At 42.4% G+C, this 13,582-nt stretch overlaps 1 protein-coding gene across 1 annotated transcript in view; it reads right to left on the bottom strand.

Moving 5' to 3' along the window:
* The window catches only part of zbtb16a (zinc finger and BTB domain containing 16a), a 142,873-nt gene that overhangs the window by 83,002 nt on the left and 46,289 nt on the right, over positions 1-13,582 (bottom strand). Inside the window, exon 3 of the mRNA XM_068716434.1 lies at positions 1,579-1,676. Within this exon, the coding sequence (XP_068572535.1) occupies positions 1,579-1,676 (98 nt within the window). The remainder of the gene's footprint in view (positions 1-1,578; positions 1,677-13,582) is intronic.

Genomic DNA, 13,582 nt, shown 5'->3' with positions numbered 1-13,582 from the left:
GCTTTGACAACTGAGTGAGAAGGGGCGCGTGCATTTGCAGCAGGGACTGTGGAAATGGGGCGTAATTCTAAAATAAACAGCGAATATTTCCTCAGAGCAACTTTTGTTTTTGACGTGCTGAGTCGTGTGTTGAGACAATTCTCTGGCACAGCGGGAATTTGTCATTCATCTTTGTCACAACAGAGCAGGAGTGTCAGCATCCATCTCAGTCATTGTTTAAGTTTTGGTGAGATACGAACAAACAAATGATCCTGGCAATTATCGTTTTCTGCCTACGGTAAAGGGGGGGGGGGGGGGGGGGGGGGTATCCCCCACCACTGACAACAACAATGCCAAGTAGACAATTCAGACCACTTACTGTGTTTCATTGGAAAACATTCGGGGTACTGAACAGAGGGCTCAACTTCTGGGCCAAAGTCAACACATGGATTTGGGGTTGTGTGTGTGTGTGCGTGTATATGTGTGTGCGTGTGTGTTTGTGTGCAGAAGGGGTTTCCTCAGAGGTCCCATGGCTTTTACAGTGTCTCAATAAACCATCTGCACTTAGGGCCTTAGGAATGAGGAGCTCTTTGCTGCCTATAAAAGACGGCCCATGCCATTAAAACAGTGCTGCGCTAAGTAGGCTCAGAGCACAGGGACTGCTGGGACGTGTGTGTGTGTGTGTGTGTGTGTATGTGTGTGTGTGTGTGTGTGTGTGTGTGTGTGTGTGTGTGTGTGTGTGTGTGTGTGTGTTTGGGGGCGGGTGTAATAGTGTCAAACTGGACCAATCAATGTGTCTTGTGTTCGGACTTGGACTGCCTGTAAGACCTCTAATGTCACAGAGGTGCAGGGTGACAGGATGATGATGTGCAGGCACCTCTTTAGTTAAGTTTCCCAGAGCTGCTGAGCTTTATTGGGCTAGACTAAACTCAAGAGTGTTTTCATCCATAATTCATGAGTTATTTTCCACATTGACATGTTTAAAGCTTTTATATTTAAAATAGGACCGCAGCTATTGATTATTTTAGGGGTTAAACAATGACTTTTAGTCATTGATTTACTCGAGTTTCTCGAGGAATTGTTTCAGCCCTAATTTATAGTGCGGTGAAACATGTGTAAGGGAAGTAATCATTTTTATTCAGCTCTCAACAACTGCAACATCCAGTGTAAATACATACATCATGTTAAAATCTAATATCAATACTGATTGTGTTACGCAATCTTGTCATAGCAAATAAATCAATTTGAATCTGTGAATGGTTGTAAACCACATTTAAGTCAGCCCTTGCTTCAGGGTACAAGAGTAGAAATCTGGAAGAAAAGCAGATTTTCTCCCTTCAAAAGGACCGTGCTGATGTTTTTGGATGTTTAGCGCATTTATTTGGAATCACATATACTTAGCTTCTGCTATTTCATTCAGTAGTGAAACTCTGCATATAATCTTTAAATGTAATAGCAGTAATGAAAAAGAAGAAGAAGCTTTTCCCCCACAATCAGCAGTAAAACCTGCAATGAAAACAGGACGTACTGCGAGCTGAACAGTGATCATAGAGCGGGGTTGTGGTTTTTTTTTTTTATAGGTTGGTTTGATTTCTTTACCTGAATGAGACAGCAAATGCATCCGTAGACGGAGGCTGTCCAGGAAGCTCTTTCCACACAGCTCACAGCCGTAGGTCTTCATTCCACTGTGCATCTTCCTGTTGACAAAGAGCAGAACGAACATTTTAAGGTCTGGATTCCGGTAAAAAAAAAAATATACAGTTTTGAACAGACAAAGCTTAATGTGCATGATGCTTGTATCCCTAACAAACTGGCTTTTTATTACATTTTTCTACTTTACATTTTTAAATTTAACTAATGACTTTCAGCACAACAAAGAAATATCCTTTTGCGACTCCATCAGTCACAACGTCAGCACATCACTATAACCATCAGTGTAACAAGCCGTCCAACTACAACACCTTGTTTTCGGCAGGGAGTGCCAGACCATGACTTGGTGCTGTAAATCTCAAGATGCTATTCAAGCAGAGGCATTATCAACCACCTACATCTCAAGTGCTGCAGATGGGTACGGAGCCATAAAGTGAAATAGAATGATTTATTCAGACAAACACACAAGGCAGCTACTTAAGTGTTATGAACCATTAATGGGTCAGTTTTTGACTACTGCTCTCTAATCTATAAGGTGATGTATAGCTTAAAGCAAAATGTGATCTGCAATGACTTGCCCTTTTTACGAAATAGACAGAGTCATTAGGCTGAAAGCGCACAAGGTCAGACAAGACTAAGGTTCAATATTTGATTATGTGGTAAAGGCCTTGAAGGTTAGGTTAGTAAATAACATCTGACAACACAAAGTCTAGCCCCACGACTCTCTCTGTTACGAAATCCTCAAAGACCCCACGGCTCAGTACAAAGCATATCATTCTTGAGAGATATCTGAAAGTGCTCTAAAGCAATTAAGGTGACACGAATTGCCAAACAACTGCCACAGTGCCTTAAGCCTCCCGAGAACTTCAAATACTTCGCCTTGAGTAAGGTTCACAAAAGGCACACACCCACAATACCAATGATTGTTTGTCAGGTTGGTGCAGTTTCAGATTTGGTACATTAATCTTCCAAAACTGTTGCTCTTTCTCACAGAGAGGCTCCTTTTTTGATAATGATGCTGTGGTCAGTTTGAATCAAGACGGTAGAAAAACGCTGAATTAATAATAAGGTTTTAGTTTGACTGGCATGTTTCTGGATACAGAATTCAAAGTAAAGCGAGAGAGGAAACGATAATACCCAGGTTACGTTTTGGCCAAACAGAACTAAACAATACAATATTTAATATAGATAAAAATAAAACAAGCATTTAGTAAAATGTAAAAAAAAAAAAAAGAAGAAACTTTGGAACATGTTATTTTTTACTGTCCAAAGTGTGATGCTCAGAGAAAAATCTTAAACGGTGTTAGAAAGAACATTCAGAGCATATATATTGTGTCCACACGGCTCTCAACGTGGCGACGGCTGAGCAGGTGGCTAGGAGCTAACAGTGCTAACCGGGCTAACGGTGAAAACTACAGCATCGGTGCTGACAGAACTGACTGTGCCTGAGGGGGAACCGGAGGGTTCAATATAACTTGATAGATATAATATAACTGTGTTTAGTTTTTGTTCACATTTTCTCTTATTTTATGCATTGTTAATATTAGTGAAGTAGTGTCCCAACCCACACTCCATATAAAAACATACCAGTTGGGGTTGTTAACGCACCATACTGTTGTTTGCCATCAGCCATAAAGCATCAATAAAAATACAAATAATTGTTGTGGATTTGCATATTGTTAAACACGATAATGCTAATTAGCAGGGGACAAGTGCTGGATACTATAGTCGGGTGAGTGAGTACATGCTTCTGACAGGCAAATCAAGACCACGTCAAGCAGGAGGATTTCATAGTCTCCGTCGACGCGTCAGGTGGCGCAGTGATCAGCCAAGTGCGTTCTTGGGGAAACAATGCCCTTGATAAGAGATCTGCTCAACTTGGGCGAGATGACAGCCATCCATCTTAGCGCCTCTCAACAAAGCCGCAGAGGAGGAGGTGGTGCCACTCTCCCAAAACATGACTGATTGATGTCAGATGTCGAATGCAAATTGATTTACAGCTCTTTTGTGCCTCGAGAGGGGTAGGGAGAGACAGAGTGGAGATGAGACCGAGACAGACGTAGAGAGATGATAGCGGGTCTTATGGCGGTGGCTGCAGGAGTTATTAAGCAATGAAATCTGGTTTGACTTTAGTGGCTATTAATTGCTGCAAAACATCCTTGAAACCTGACAGAAAGAGCAGTTAAAAAAAAACTAAAAAAAACGGAGGTGTGGAAAAAAATGCAGTGGGGTTGAAGAAGTCGTGATAGCCATTTTAGTGGTTCGAATTTGTGGAGAGACCCTGGAAACTAAAGGCAGAATGACAGCCCTCTGGCAAGCAGCGAGTGATTAAACGGCCCTATAAATGCCAAATGCACCCAGAAGGGAAAGAAGACACTTGAAAAGCCAAAAACAGGGAGAGAAAGTGACACAGAGAGACAGGAATGACACAACTGAGAATGGAAATGATACTCTTACATTACACGATATCAGTCTGTGATGGTACACTCAGTCCAGGAGTTATATCTATGATGCGATGTACTTTAATGAAAGTTTTCTACTTTTCCCAGAATGCCTTTGCAGCACGGAAATATGAATTTTGTAGCGTTCAACCGAAAGCAGACACGCGGGCATAACAATGAGGCATCGATGCATCATCAGACCGTTGTGGGTTATTCATATAGTTCGACAAATCCATAGCAATCGACTTACAGCTGCATTGCATCCTGGTCTATTGAGGCATCCCTCGTGATCGGTGCGATGTGATTTTTGACGACAGAAATTCACTAACAAAAAACAAAATGGACAAAGGAATGCAACTGGATTTTCTTTCTTTTTTTTTTCCTATCAGGATCACAGGTGATGTACTCACACACTTCCACTCCAATGAGGGGAAAACACACGCGAGCGGTAAACCACAGCACAACACACAGAGCACAAAGCCTTTCAAAGGCCTTTTGTGTCCCTCCTCAATCTGACCATTGTGCCCCCCAGACAGAGCACTGATAAGGTATGGATGGACTTATTAAGGCCACCAGAAGTGGAAGCAATGCCATGTATTTTCACCGTAAATGTAGTGTTGATGAGCAAGGTGCAGTGTGTATGTCCGTAACTGCAAAAGCTAGCCACTACCCACTGAAACAGCACATTACTTGATGTTCAACAGAATGGTAACAGCACCTGTTCCAGCAATTCAGTCTATCAAAGGGAAGGTTTAGGACTAAGCTTGTCCTATTGAAACCCTAATGGCACCCTTCCTTATGCCATTTGACTGTATTTAGTCAATAGGGAATGAAGCTTCTTTTCACAAGTGCAGGTTTCAAGTGCAATTTCTTTATGAAAAGTGATGTCCAAATTGTATTGCAGTGGGATAAAGCTGTTTGAAGGGGGAAGGGGGGGACAGTTTGGCCAAGCACTGGCTTGTATCCGGCATACTAGGCTTCCAGATTAGATTCATGCCAGACCCGTGACGAATAAAGCACCAAACTCAGGTTAAGTACAATGGTCCAGTTTCTGGCTCCTGGCAATGGTTATGAGCAAACGCAAGTGCAGCTAACGGGGTGTGATTCTCTAAGCAAATCACGCCAAAGTACACACAATGAGTAGCCAAATTTAACTGTAACTGGCCCCAAAGGATCAAATGTGAGCCCGTCGTCTGGCCTGGTGACAGAGTGTAAGCAACCCCACCACTTATGAAACATAGTTAATAAACGGATAAAAGGTGAACACACATACACAGAACTACGACATGCTCTGTGTGCCTAAGCAGAGCTAATATACTATAATTCAGCTCCAACAATATTTAATGACATATAAAAGGATACTGAAATATATTGTCCCAGTTCAGTGATTTAGCTCGGCTAGACACACAAACACACGCACACACACACTCTCAAATCCCATCGTAACTGTCTGCTTTCATGTTGTGCTTCTGAAATAGATGATGAGAGGTGTGTGTGTGTGTGTGTGTGTGTGTGTGTGTGTGGTGGGTGGGAGGCAGGGGAGGGAGGGAGGGAGGGAGGGTGATTTGAAACAGACTGACTGCAGCCATTAAGGAAGTTCACATAAAACTCTCTCAGGCCATTTACTCAGTTAATAATCGACTTTGTCCAACAGTCACTTTTGACAACGGCAATAAATTTAAAATTTATGTCAACAAAACATATGCTGATCACCTCGTGCGGTGTGCTTCCTCGTAAAATCCAGCCAAACCGAGGGCTGTCTGAATGCAAGTGTGTGTGTGTTTGAAATGTGAGCCGATTACAGGCCTGGGTTATTGAGCCGTAACAGCTTGCCTCGTGTAATTCAGAACTTTTTTCCCCATTTTGCCGCTGGACTTGGCTGGCCATATATCATAACCAGCACTGCATTTGGAGAAATAAAGACCCAAGGTACCCACCTGCTCTTCTACAATACGTGTATTATAAGACCGTTAGAAAAGTCTGCGGTGATCTACCGATACCACACACTGCAACAAATAAAACAACCTTCGTGGTCCTTTGACTCATCCAGACTCCATATGATTGGGCTTTGACAGAGGCAGTGGAACTACCGTCAAACGTCATTGCAAATCAAGACTAAACTTTAGAGCTTTGGTTGAAGAGCCTGTAACATGGTCGTATAACTGACTACAGCGTTGACGCGGCGCCCCATTCATTCCTATGAAACTCGCTCGGTGCACTAGCCTTTCCTTTAACTCAGGCTCCCAGCCGTCGGCCCAGCCTCGCTCACAGGCTCGTTGACATGAACGGAGGAAGGAAAATTCAGATTTGGCTCATGGTGCATTTTACAATAAAGGAAAGTTGATATACCTAAACAAAGCAAAATCATCTGCCGAGTTAGAGACCATCTGAATCCCAACGTCTACGGGGGAAAGTCGGACCTGATGGACCCGTATTGTAATTCCCCCATTTGGCCACTACTTTGCCTCAAATCGTGGCGCTCTTCCTGGTGGCTTGGCCCCTACACTGGAAATGAAAGAAAATTGCTTCTAGAACATAAAAAAAAAAAAAGTATCAGCATGGGCAGGACTAATATACCACAGTCACGTCTATCGTTGGCTCACTTTCCGTCACCAGTTTAGCATTACAAATGCAGCACAGCACGAGTCTTTTCTCTCTTTTTGATGTACACGAAATTAAGCCAACAGCACATTACAAAATCTGGTGAATCAGTGTAAATATCAATCATAGCAATGTGCTTTCCTTTGCTGTGACTAGAGAATGTGGATTTAAGGGCTGGCTGGTTAGCTGGCTTGCTTGCTATTTCCACCATGCTTTCATGCTACAGTTACAGAACATTAAAAGCACCACAGGAACTGCTGGGCTTGTCCTAGTTGCTTTAACATGTAGCCAAACTGAATCCATAACACTTTAAAGTATGTATATTTGTTTTCAGCTGTGTAAAAGTAGTTTGGGGGTCTAGATACTCTTTAAATCAAGTGACTCTGCTTGACACTAATGCTGGTATTCTCTCCCAGCTCACGTCGCTATTTTATATAATCAAACTATTTAACAAAGAAGAACAGCCGAGCAGTGCCATGCCCCATGAATTGCTCTAATTTCTCATTGCTAGCCTAAAATCTATTTCTTCCTCAGCAGCCTTGAGTGTTGTTCTCTAACCTCATCTATCCTTTCATCTTTTATTTTTCCATTTTTTTCCTCCATCCTCCGTTTGTGAAGGGAGCGGTAAAACAACCTGAAACGACGTTGGTGAATGAAAGCTTTGGAGAGTGAGGAATGGTTGGGGTTACGATAGAGAGAAGAAAACACTAAAAGATTAAGGGAGGCAATTGATACGAGGTGGTAAATTGAAGAAAGGCTGTGTGGTGTGTGTGTGTGTGTGTGTGTGTGTGTGTGTGTGTGTGTGTGTGTGTGTGTGTGTGTGTGTGTGTGTGTGTGGCTGTTTGTTCATTAGTTCTGTTGGTCAGAGGAAAAGAACTGATAATTGGGGAAAGAACGGCCTGTGAAAAGAGCTCGGACCTAAGTAGCAAAGGGGTGGTGGGCATCTTGTGAGCATCTGAGACATTTGGTGATAATTTAAAGAGTTGTCAAGGATATTGACTTGCAACCCTGTTTGTATCTCACATTAGCTATTAGATTAGCATTAAAAGACAAACACTTTTGAACCTATACTCTTAACCGTTGCCGTTTCTCTCCAAAATGGATCCTGTGTTTCTTTCTCAGAAGTTGGCCTACGCGGCATTAGGGATGGGCTATTTGCTAGGATAACCACAGCACCCCCTTAGCACCCCCTAAGAAATGTCTGTGGTGTTTTCATCATTTTGAATACCTTAGAATACCTATGTTTTATCGAGTGTGTTCGTGACGGTCGAAAGCATTCACGCACATGAGTTTCTGACGGGGGATTATCGGCGGGACGGGAGGACAGAAAAAGTCACGGAGCGCATCAAAAACTCCACAGAGCCTGGAGCACATTTCAGCAGGGCATGTGAGCAGAGTGAGGCGGGGAGAACTTCCGCTCCTCGCTCGCGGAGCTGTTCGTTCCCTCTGCTCTCCGGCTCTAAAGCCGCTCCGCTCAATCACGCTCCGCTGTAAACTTCCATTCAGACCGCTCGCTACAACAAACAAAAAAAAAAAAAAAGGTTTTCAACATCACCCTAAAAATGATCTTCAAACAAAATGCTCAATTTAAATTAAGCGATTCATCAGATTAAATGTCAGTCTTTTTTATGAAATCAACTTTCCTTAATTAATAGAAGTCGTCAGTTTTGTTTGATTTCTGAAAGACCGCCCCGCTAATGCAGGTGCGTCCTTTTCACTTTGGTTTTGTGACAATAGTAAAAAATTGTGTCTGTTGCATACTTCAAGTGTATTGGCAGCGTAGCACTGTAAGCTATGCTAAGTGTGTGTCAGCTCTAAGCTATTATTAAGCTGTGGTAATGTGCCATTACTGCTGATTTTATTTATTTATTTCAACTGACAGATTGTTATTTGCCAAAATGTAAATGCAGCTGTCAACATTGTGGTTCTCGAACAGCACCAGGTGCAAACACACAAAACACAAAATTTATACTGTAGAACTGACTATTAACAATCTGTTCTATTCATACACTATCTGTATTTAATAATGTATGCACACTGATTCCAATAAATATTCAAGATACAGACGGGGCTACAATTTCAAGCTAGCATAAGTACAAAGACAGGAGCTGGTAACAATCACCCGGCGTAATTGCAAGGCAGTAACAGAGCATGTAACGTGATGTTAATAGCAAACACAGGTCAATGAGCACTGCACTGCAAACACAGGTCAATAAAAAAAGACTTGAGTTTTAAAAATTATCCACGGTATAATTGGGATAATGCCCTCTAGAAGTAAGAGCCCAACCAATGGTACATCAATTTGGGGATAAAAGCACAGGGTGGAAAAAAGGAGCATTGCCGCACACACAACTCCCTGTCGTGGTGAACAAAGGCAAAATGATGCACGAGGCGATTCAGTGACACTTTGGTGACTGATCCTAATGTGGCCGTAAGTGGCGCAGTGTGCCGCCGCCACCTCTTATTTTGGTTTTCTGACAGAGGGAGAAGGAGAGGAGGAGCTAGGGACTTTTGTCAACATGAATTTCCAGTCCATTAGTGGGCTGACCATGTCACACGGACAAACGTGGTGGGAGAAGTAAGAGGCTGAGAGGGGAAATAGAGGCGGCGGTGGTGCTCAATGAAACAAAAAGGATCACCAGTAAGAAAATAAAAGAAAGATCATATCAAGATGGAACTAAATTACAGCCCATGTTTAGAAATAATACAAAAATGTAAAATGATGGGGAAAACGTGGCATGTCATCTATTTGTTGAAGCCCTCCAAAGCTCAGCGACCTACACATATCTTGGGGCAGCATGTGTGGCTTTCAACATTTACATGGGTCCATTTTGTAGCAGTCTGGAGAGGCAGGTGAAAGAAAAGCTCCCTTTCTGTCATTTTATCCCTGCTTTTAAGCCTCCCCAATTCCATTGCCCTCCCACCCCCACCCCACCCCTTTTGTCTTTGCTCAATCAAAATGTATCAGGCAGGCTGCCGTAACACCGGTCGGCGTGGGCTGTTTATCCCGAGTCCTCCCGCACATATCAATGACTTGGCCCCCGTTGTCCCCTGGCGGGGAGACGTTCATATAAATTCAAGCCACACACGCAAACGGCGAGGCACTCGTGTTGAGCATAGATGAGTAGCAGGGCACGAGGAAAAGAGGAGAAACAGAAGGGTGGTGAGGGAGAGCGCAACTGCCTTTCATCCTGACTGTGTTATTTATAATATCACCAACATTGCCACCCCCAAATTTGCCCTGAGGGCGTCGAGGAAAAAAAAGAAGCTAAATCACGTTGAGCAAATTAACAGTAAACATGTTTCCTTGCTTTATTGACACAGTCCCTTGCTCAGCCAATCAGGAGCATACACTGTATATCACCTGCAATGGTGATCTCAACCTTTGGCGGTAGAGAGATATATATATATATATATATATATATATATATATATATATATCTCTCTCTATCTCACTTTCTCTCAACTTTTCGTCAATATCTGATCAGTGCGGCTTTGATACCGTGTGCAATTTTGACAGCTGGCTGAAAGCAGTTAGATTGATGATATCTGCAAGTTTCATTAAAATCCAATCAGTCATGTCTGAGTTAGTCCACAAGAAGTGTCCCAACTTACAGCGCTAATTAATGTATTGCACAAACTCCTAATGGCGTTACATGTAGCTTCGAGGTGCATTTTGTGTCTCTGAAGACCACATTACCAATAAACCCTTTTTGCTTTCAGTCGCAAAACATGTGTCCCTTCTCCCTGCTACTCGTTTTAAAGAACAACATGCTGAATGAGATCTGAGATGAAGATTCTGACCCGAGTAGGCTTCTGTCAGGCTGAAGCAATGAAGCAATAATGCCATGTACCGAGTAAAGTTTGTATTTAATATACCCATGTCGAAATAAGATTCAACTTAAAGCAGCGCTGCTCTGATAGCGATACAAGTATCGTAAAAGCCTCAAATTCAGTTTAACATGCTGGATAAGGTGTCGGTGATTGTGCAAGTCTCTGCACCGATCCTATATCACGTTGGCATATCATTTATCAAGTCATTCACACTCCACAGGAACAACAACAACAACATGTGCACTTGCTACCTAATCCTTACACCCGGCCCGATTGGTACTGCACATGTGCAACTCTCAACAGAGATGAGAAAGAAGCAAGATGGCTCAGTGTTTAGTTACTTCCACCATCAGCAACGACTGCTGCGTCCAAAAACCCTCAACACCTTTTAGACACGGAAGGCATTCATAGATGATGACTTTTTGTCATTTAGACACAAGTTACATTAATGTTCCATATGACTTCTTTCAAACGTGACGGGGCTGAAAAAGCCACAAGATGGAGAAGTGGCAGCGCTGCAGGACAGTGGTGAATTGAATACGAGGTGAGGAAAGTGTCGTCAGACTACATCAGCGATGGCATTTAAGAAGCTATTTTGCAAGCGAAGCCTCAATTAATGACCATCGTGAGCGCAAGAGATGCTACACCGCTTCTGAGAGTGAATCCCCTAATAAAGGGTGTCAACTTACTCCTAATTGTAAAGTTATAAACGACTGACGGAGCACAAGAGAGAATGACAACAAATGATGCGGTCTATATGTCTTACATGCTCACAAGTTGAGCGTGAAGAATTTTGTTCCTATATTGATCATTTAATTTATGCTGCTTTATTTGATCCAACCCAAGAAGAATCTCCTTAAAATTAAATAAATGTGGGTTTCAGAAATGATAACAGTGTAAGGTGAGTCTCTAGAGTTCAGAACGTCCTATCACTGAGATGTTTTCCTAAGGTTAACATTGAACCTTCATGCTCAGAACCAAACAGCTGTTGGACCTGTTTCACTGTGAGGATCCAGCTCAGAATGCAGTGCAGAGGCCGCGAGAGCTGCAGCTCTTCTCAGCTTTGCTCATCTTAAGTTTAATCAAGTCTTTGTATCAATGCAGTAGAAACAGCTTTTGTGTCACCGCTTTGTTGTTACAGTCACGAGCAAAGAAGAAAAGTATCTATTTACATTTGCACCAATTATCACCACCCAAGCAAGATTGCTACCTTAACACTTTTGGCTAGAAGAGCCTGGCTTCTCAGGTAATAGAAGGGGAATAAGGCAAGGAACTTTTAATTGTGCTTCCCGGGCCGTAAGTCACTATTTCAAGCTAATCCTGGTTAGATACCCGGATTCCCCCAAAGCTTAGAAGGTAGGATTCACTCTCTAAAACCCTCAGCGTTGCTCGAGAAGCCATTTCAACCTCTCTGCTACAGTTCCACTCAGTGTGAAGTGCTTTCCCCTTTTGACAAATTCCTTTTATTCAGTGAGAGGCGACAATGAAGAAAGAATATGACCCAGAGGTTGCAGTTCAAATCCCCAAACTGGCAGGAGCAAATTTGACTAGAGAAAAAAATATCAAAAGACCCCCTTGGCAAAACACAGAAACCTCAAATTCAAAGGGTGTTGTATTCAAACTGCTCAGCTACCTACTTAAGAACAAATCGTTCAAAGAGAGCAGTTCCTGTATAAGTTAACTAAACTGAATCACAAGATCGAATAACTAGGAAAAGGAAAGAAAAACAATTCAGAACTGCTGGAGGAGTGCTAAGATGGTTATCAGCTTGTAAAACATGGACCCCATGAAGGAACATTTCCATATTCTTATCTTAACTTTACAGTGTTCCAAGTCAGATTCCAAGTCAGATTCAGCAAACGCTCCGAACCAGAGATATCCGTGTCAAGACCAGCGTAAACATGAAGAACGCAACCTGTGCGTAAAAGAACACATCCAGGAGAATTATCTAACTAACGGCCCGATAATTCCACATATGGCTCCTATCTCATATGACCTATACTGAAATCCTACTTTCGGAGATCCATAAAGGAAAGTCTATAACAGTGTCAGCAGTGGAATTAAAGGCCCTGCTAAAGCCAAGGAATGGGGGAAAAATAACGAGTGCTGTTAATGCCATGTCACCTGAGGGTCGCATTGTCTGTGAAATACATTTTTAAAAATGGTTTGGATATAAAAAAAAAAAAAAACGTCTGCAACGGGAGAGGGTGAAATAATTGAAGTTGATTTGCAGACGTTCCTATTGATATTGTAATGTAATACAATAGAATCAATGACAAATGTAAATGAATGGTGTTAAGGCTATAATGTTTTTATTCACTATATAAATATACTATTAATTTATTCAAACAGGATCGTGTCAACATGATTCTGAAGTGTAATTAATATCGGATTTTCAAGCTCAAAGTTGCTTCAAAGTAATGAAATATTCAATGTATTAGTGAAGCAACTTGGATAACAGCAGACTAATTGCACATGACTCCTATGACAGCTCTGGATCACTTGTATATTGTGTTCACACCTCAATAGAAAATTAAAAATACATGAAAATTGGTGAATGGGGCCAAGTTCTCATAAATCACTCCTACGAGCCACTCAAGAACGTACGAGTGGTTCTTGCATAGAGAAAACAAGAGACATGGAAGTTGAATAATTTGACCTTTAAAAGCACCGTCGCTTTAATTAATGACCCCCAAAACAACCGTGGAAAAACAATGCAGCAGACGAATGGTTAGTCACCAGTGTGACTCTGGTGTGTCACGATGTGCCGGTGCTGGCCTGCACACAGGTGGGGAGCGAGTATATGTGCAGCTCCCTGCAGTCCCCCCCCCCCCCCCTCCCCCCCCGCCCCGGGTTATTACTATAAATGACAGTGTGCTCTTAGTCAACCAGCCCGGTTAAATAAGGATTAGAGGGATAAGGAGAAAATAACTCCACACTTTTAAGGGCAGCAAACGGTGTTTGCAAAGTCTGCAACCAAAAGTGGAAGCTCGGCTTTTGCCTGAGAATAATTTGACATCCCCAGTTCCAGTCCCCCCCCCCCCCCCCCCCCCCCTTGTGTGATCACTCTTTTTTTT

The sequence above is a fragment of the Cebidichthys violaceus genome, unplaced genomic scaffold (genome assembly GCF_023349555.1).
Source record: "Cebidichthys violaceus isolate CVI_PGR_0920_01 unplaced genomic scaffold, fCebVio1.0.p SCAF_20, whole genome shotgun sequence".
Taxonomy (NCBI): Eukaryota; Metazoa; Chordata; class Actinopteri; order Perciformes; family Stichaeidae; genus Cebidichthys; species Cebidichthys violaceus.
Note: the sequence above shows the minus strand (reverse complement) of the source record. Positions and strands in the feature narration are given on the sequence as shown.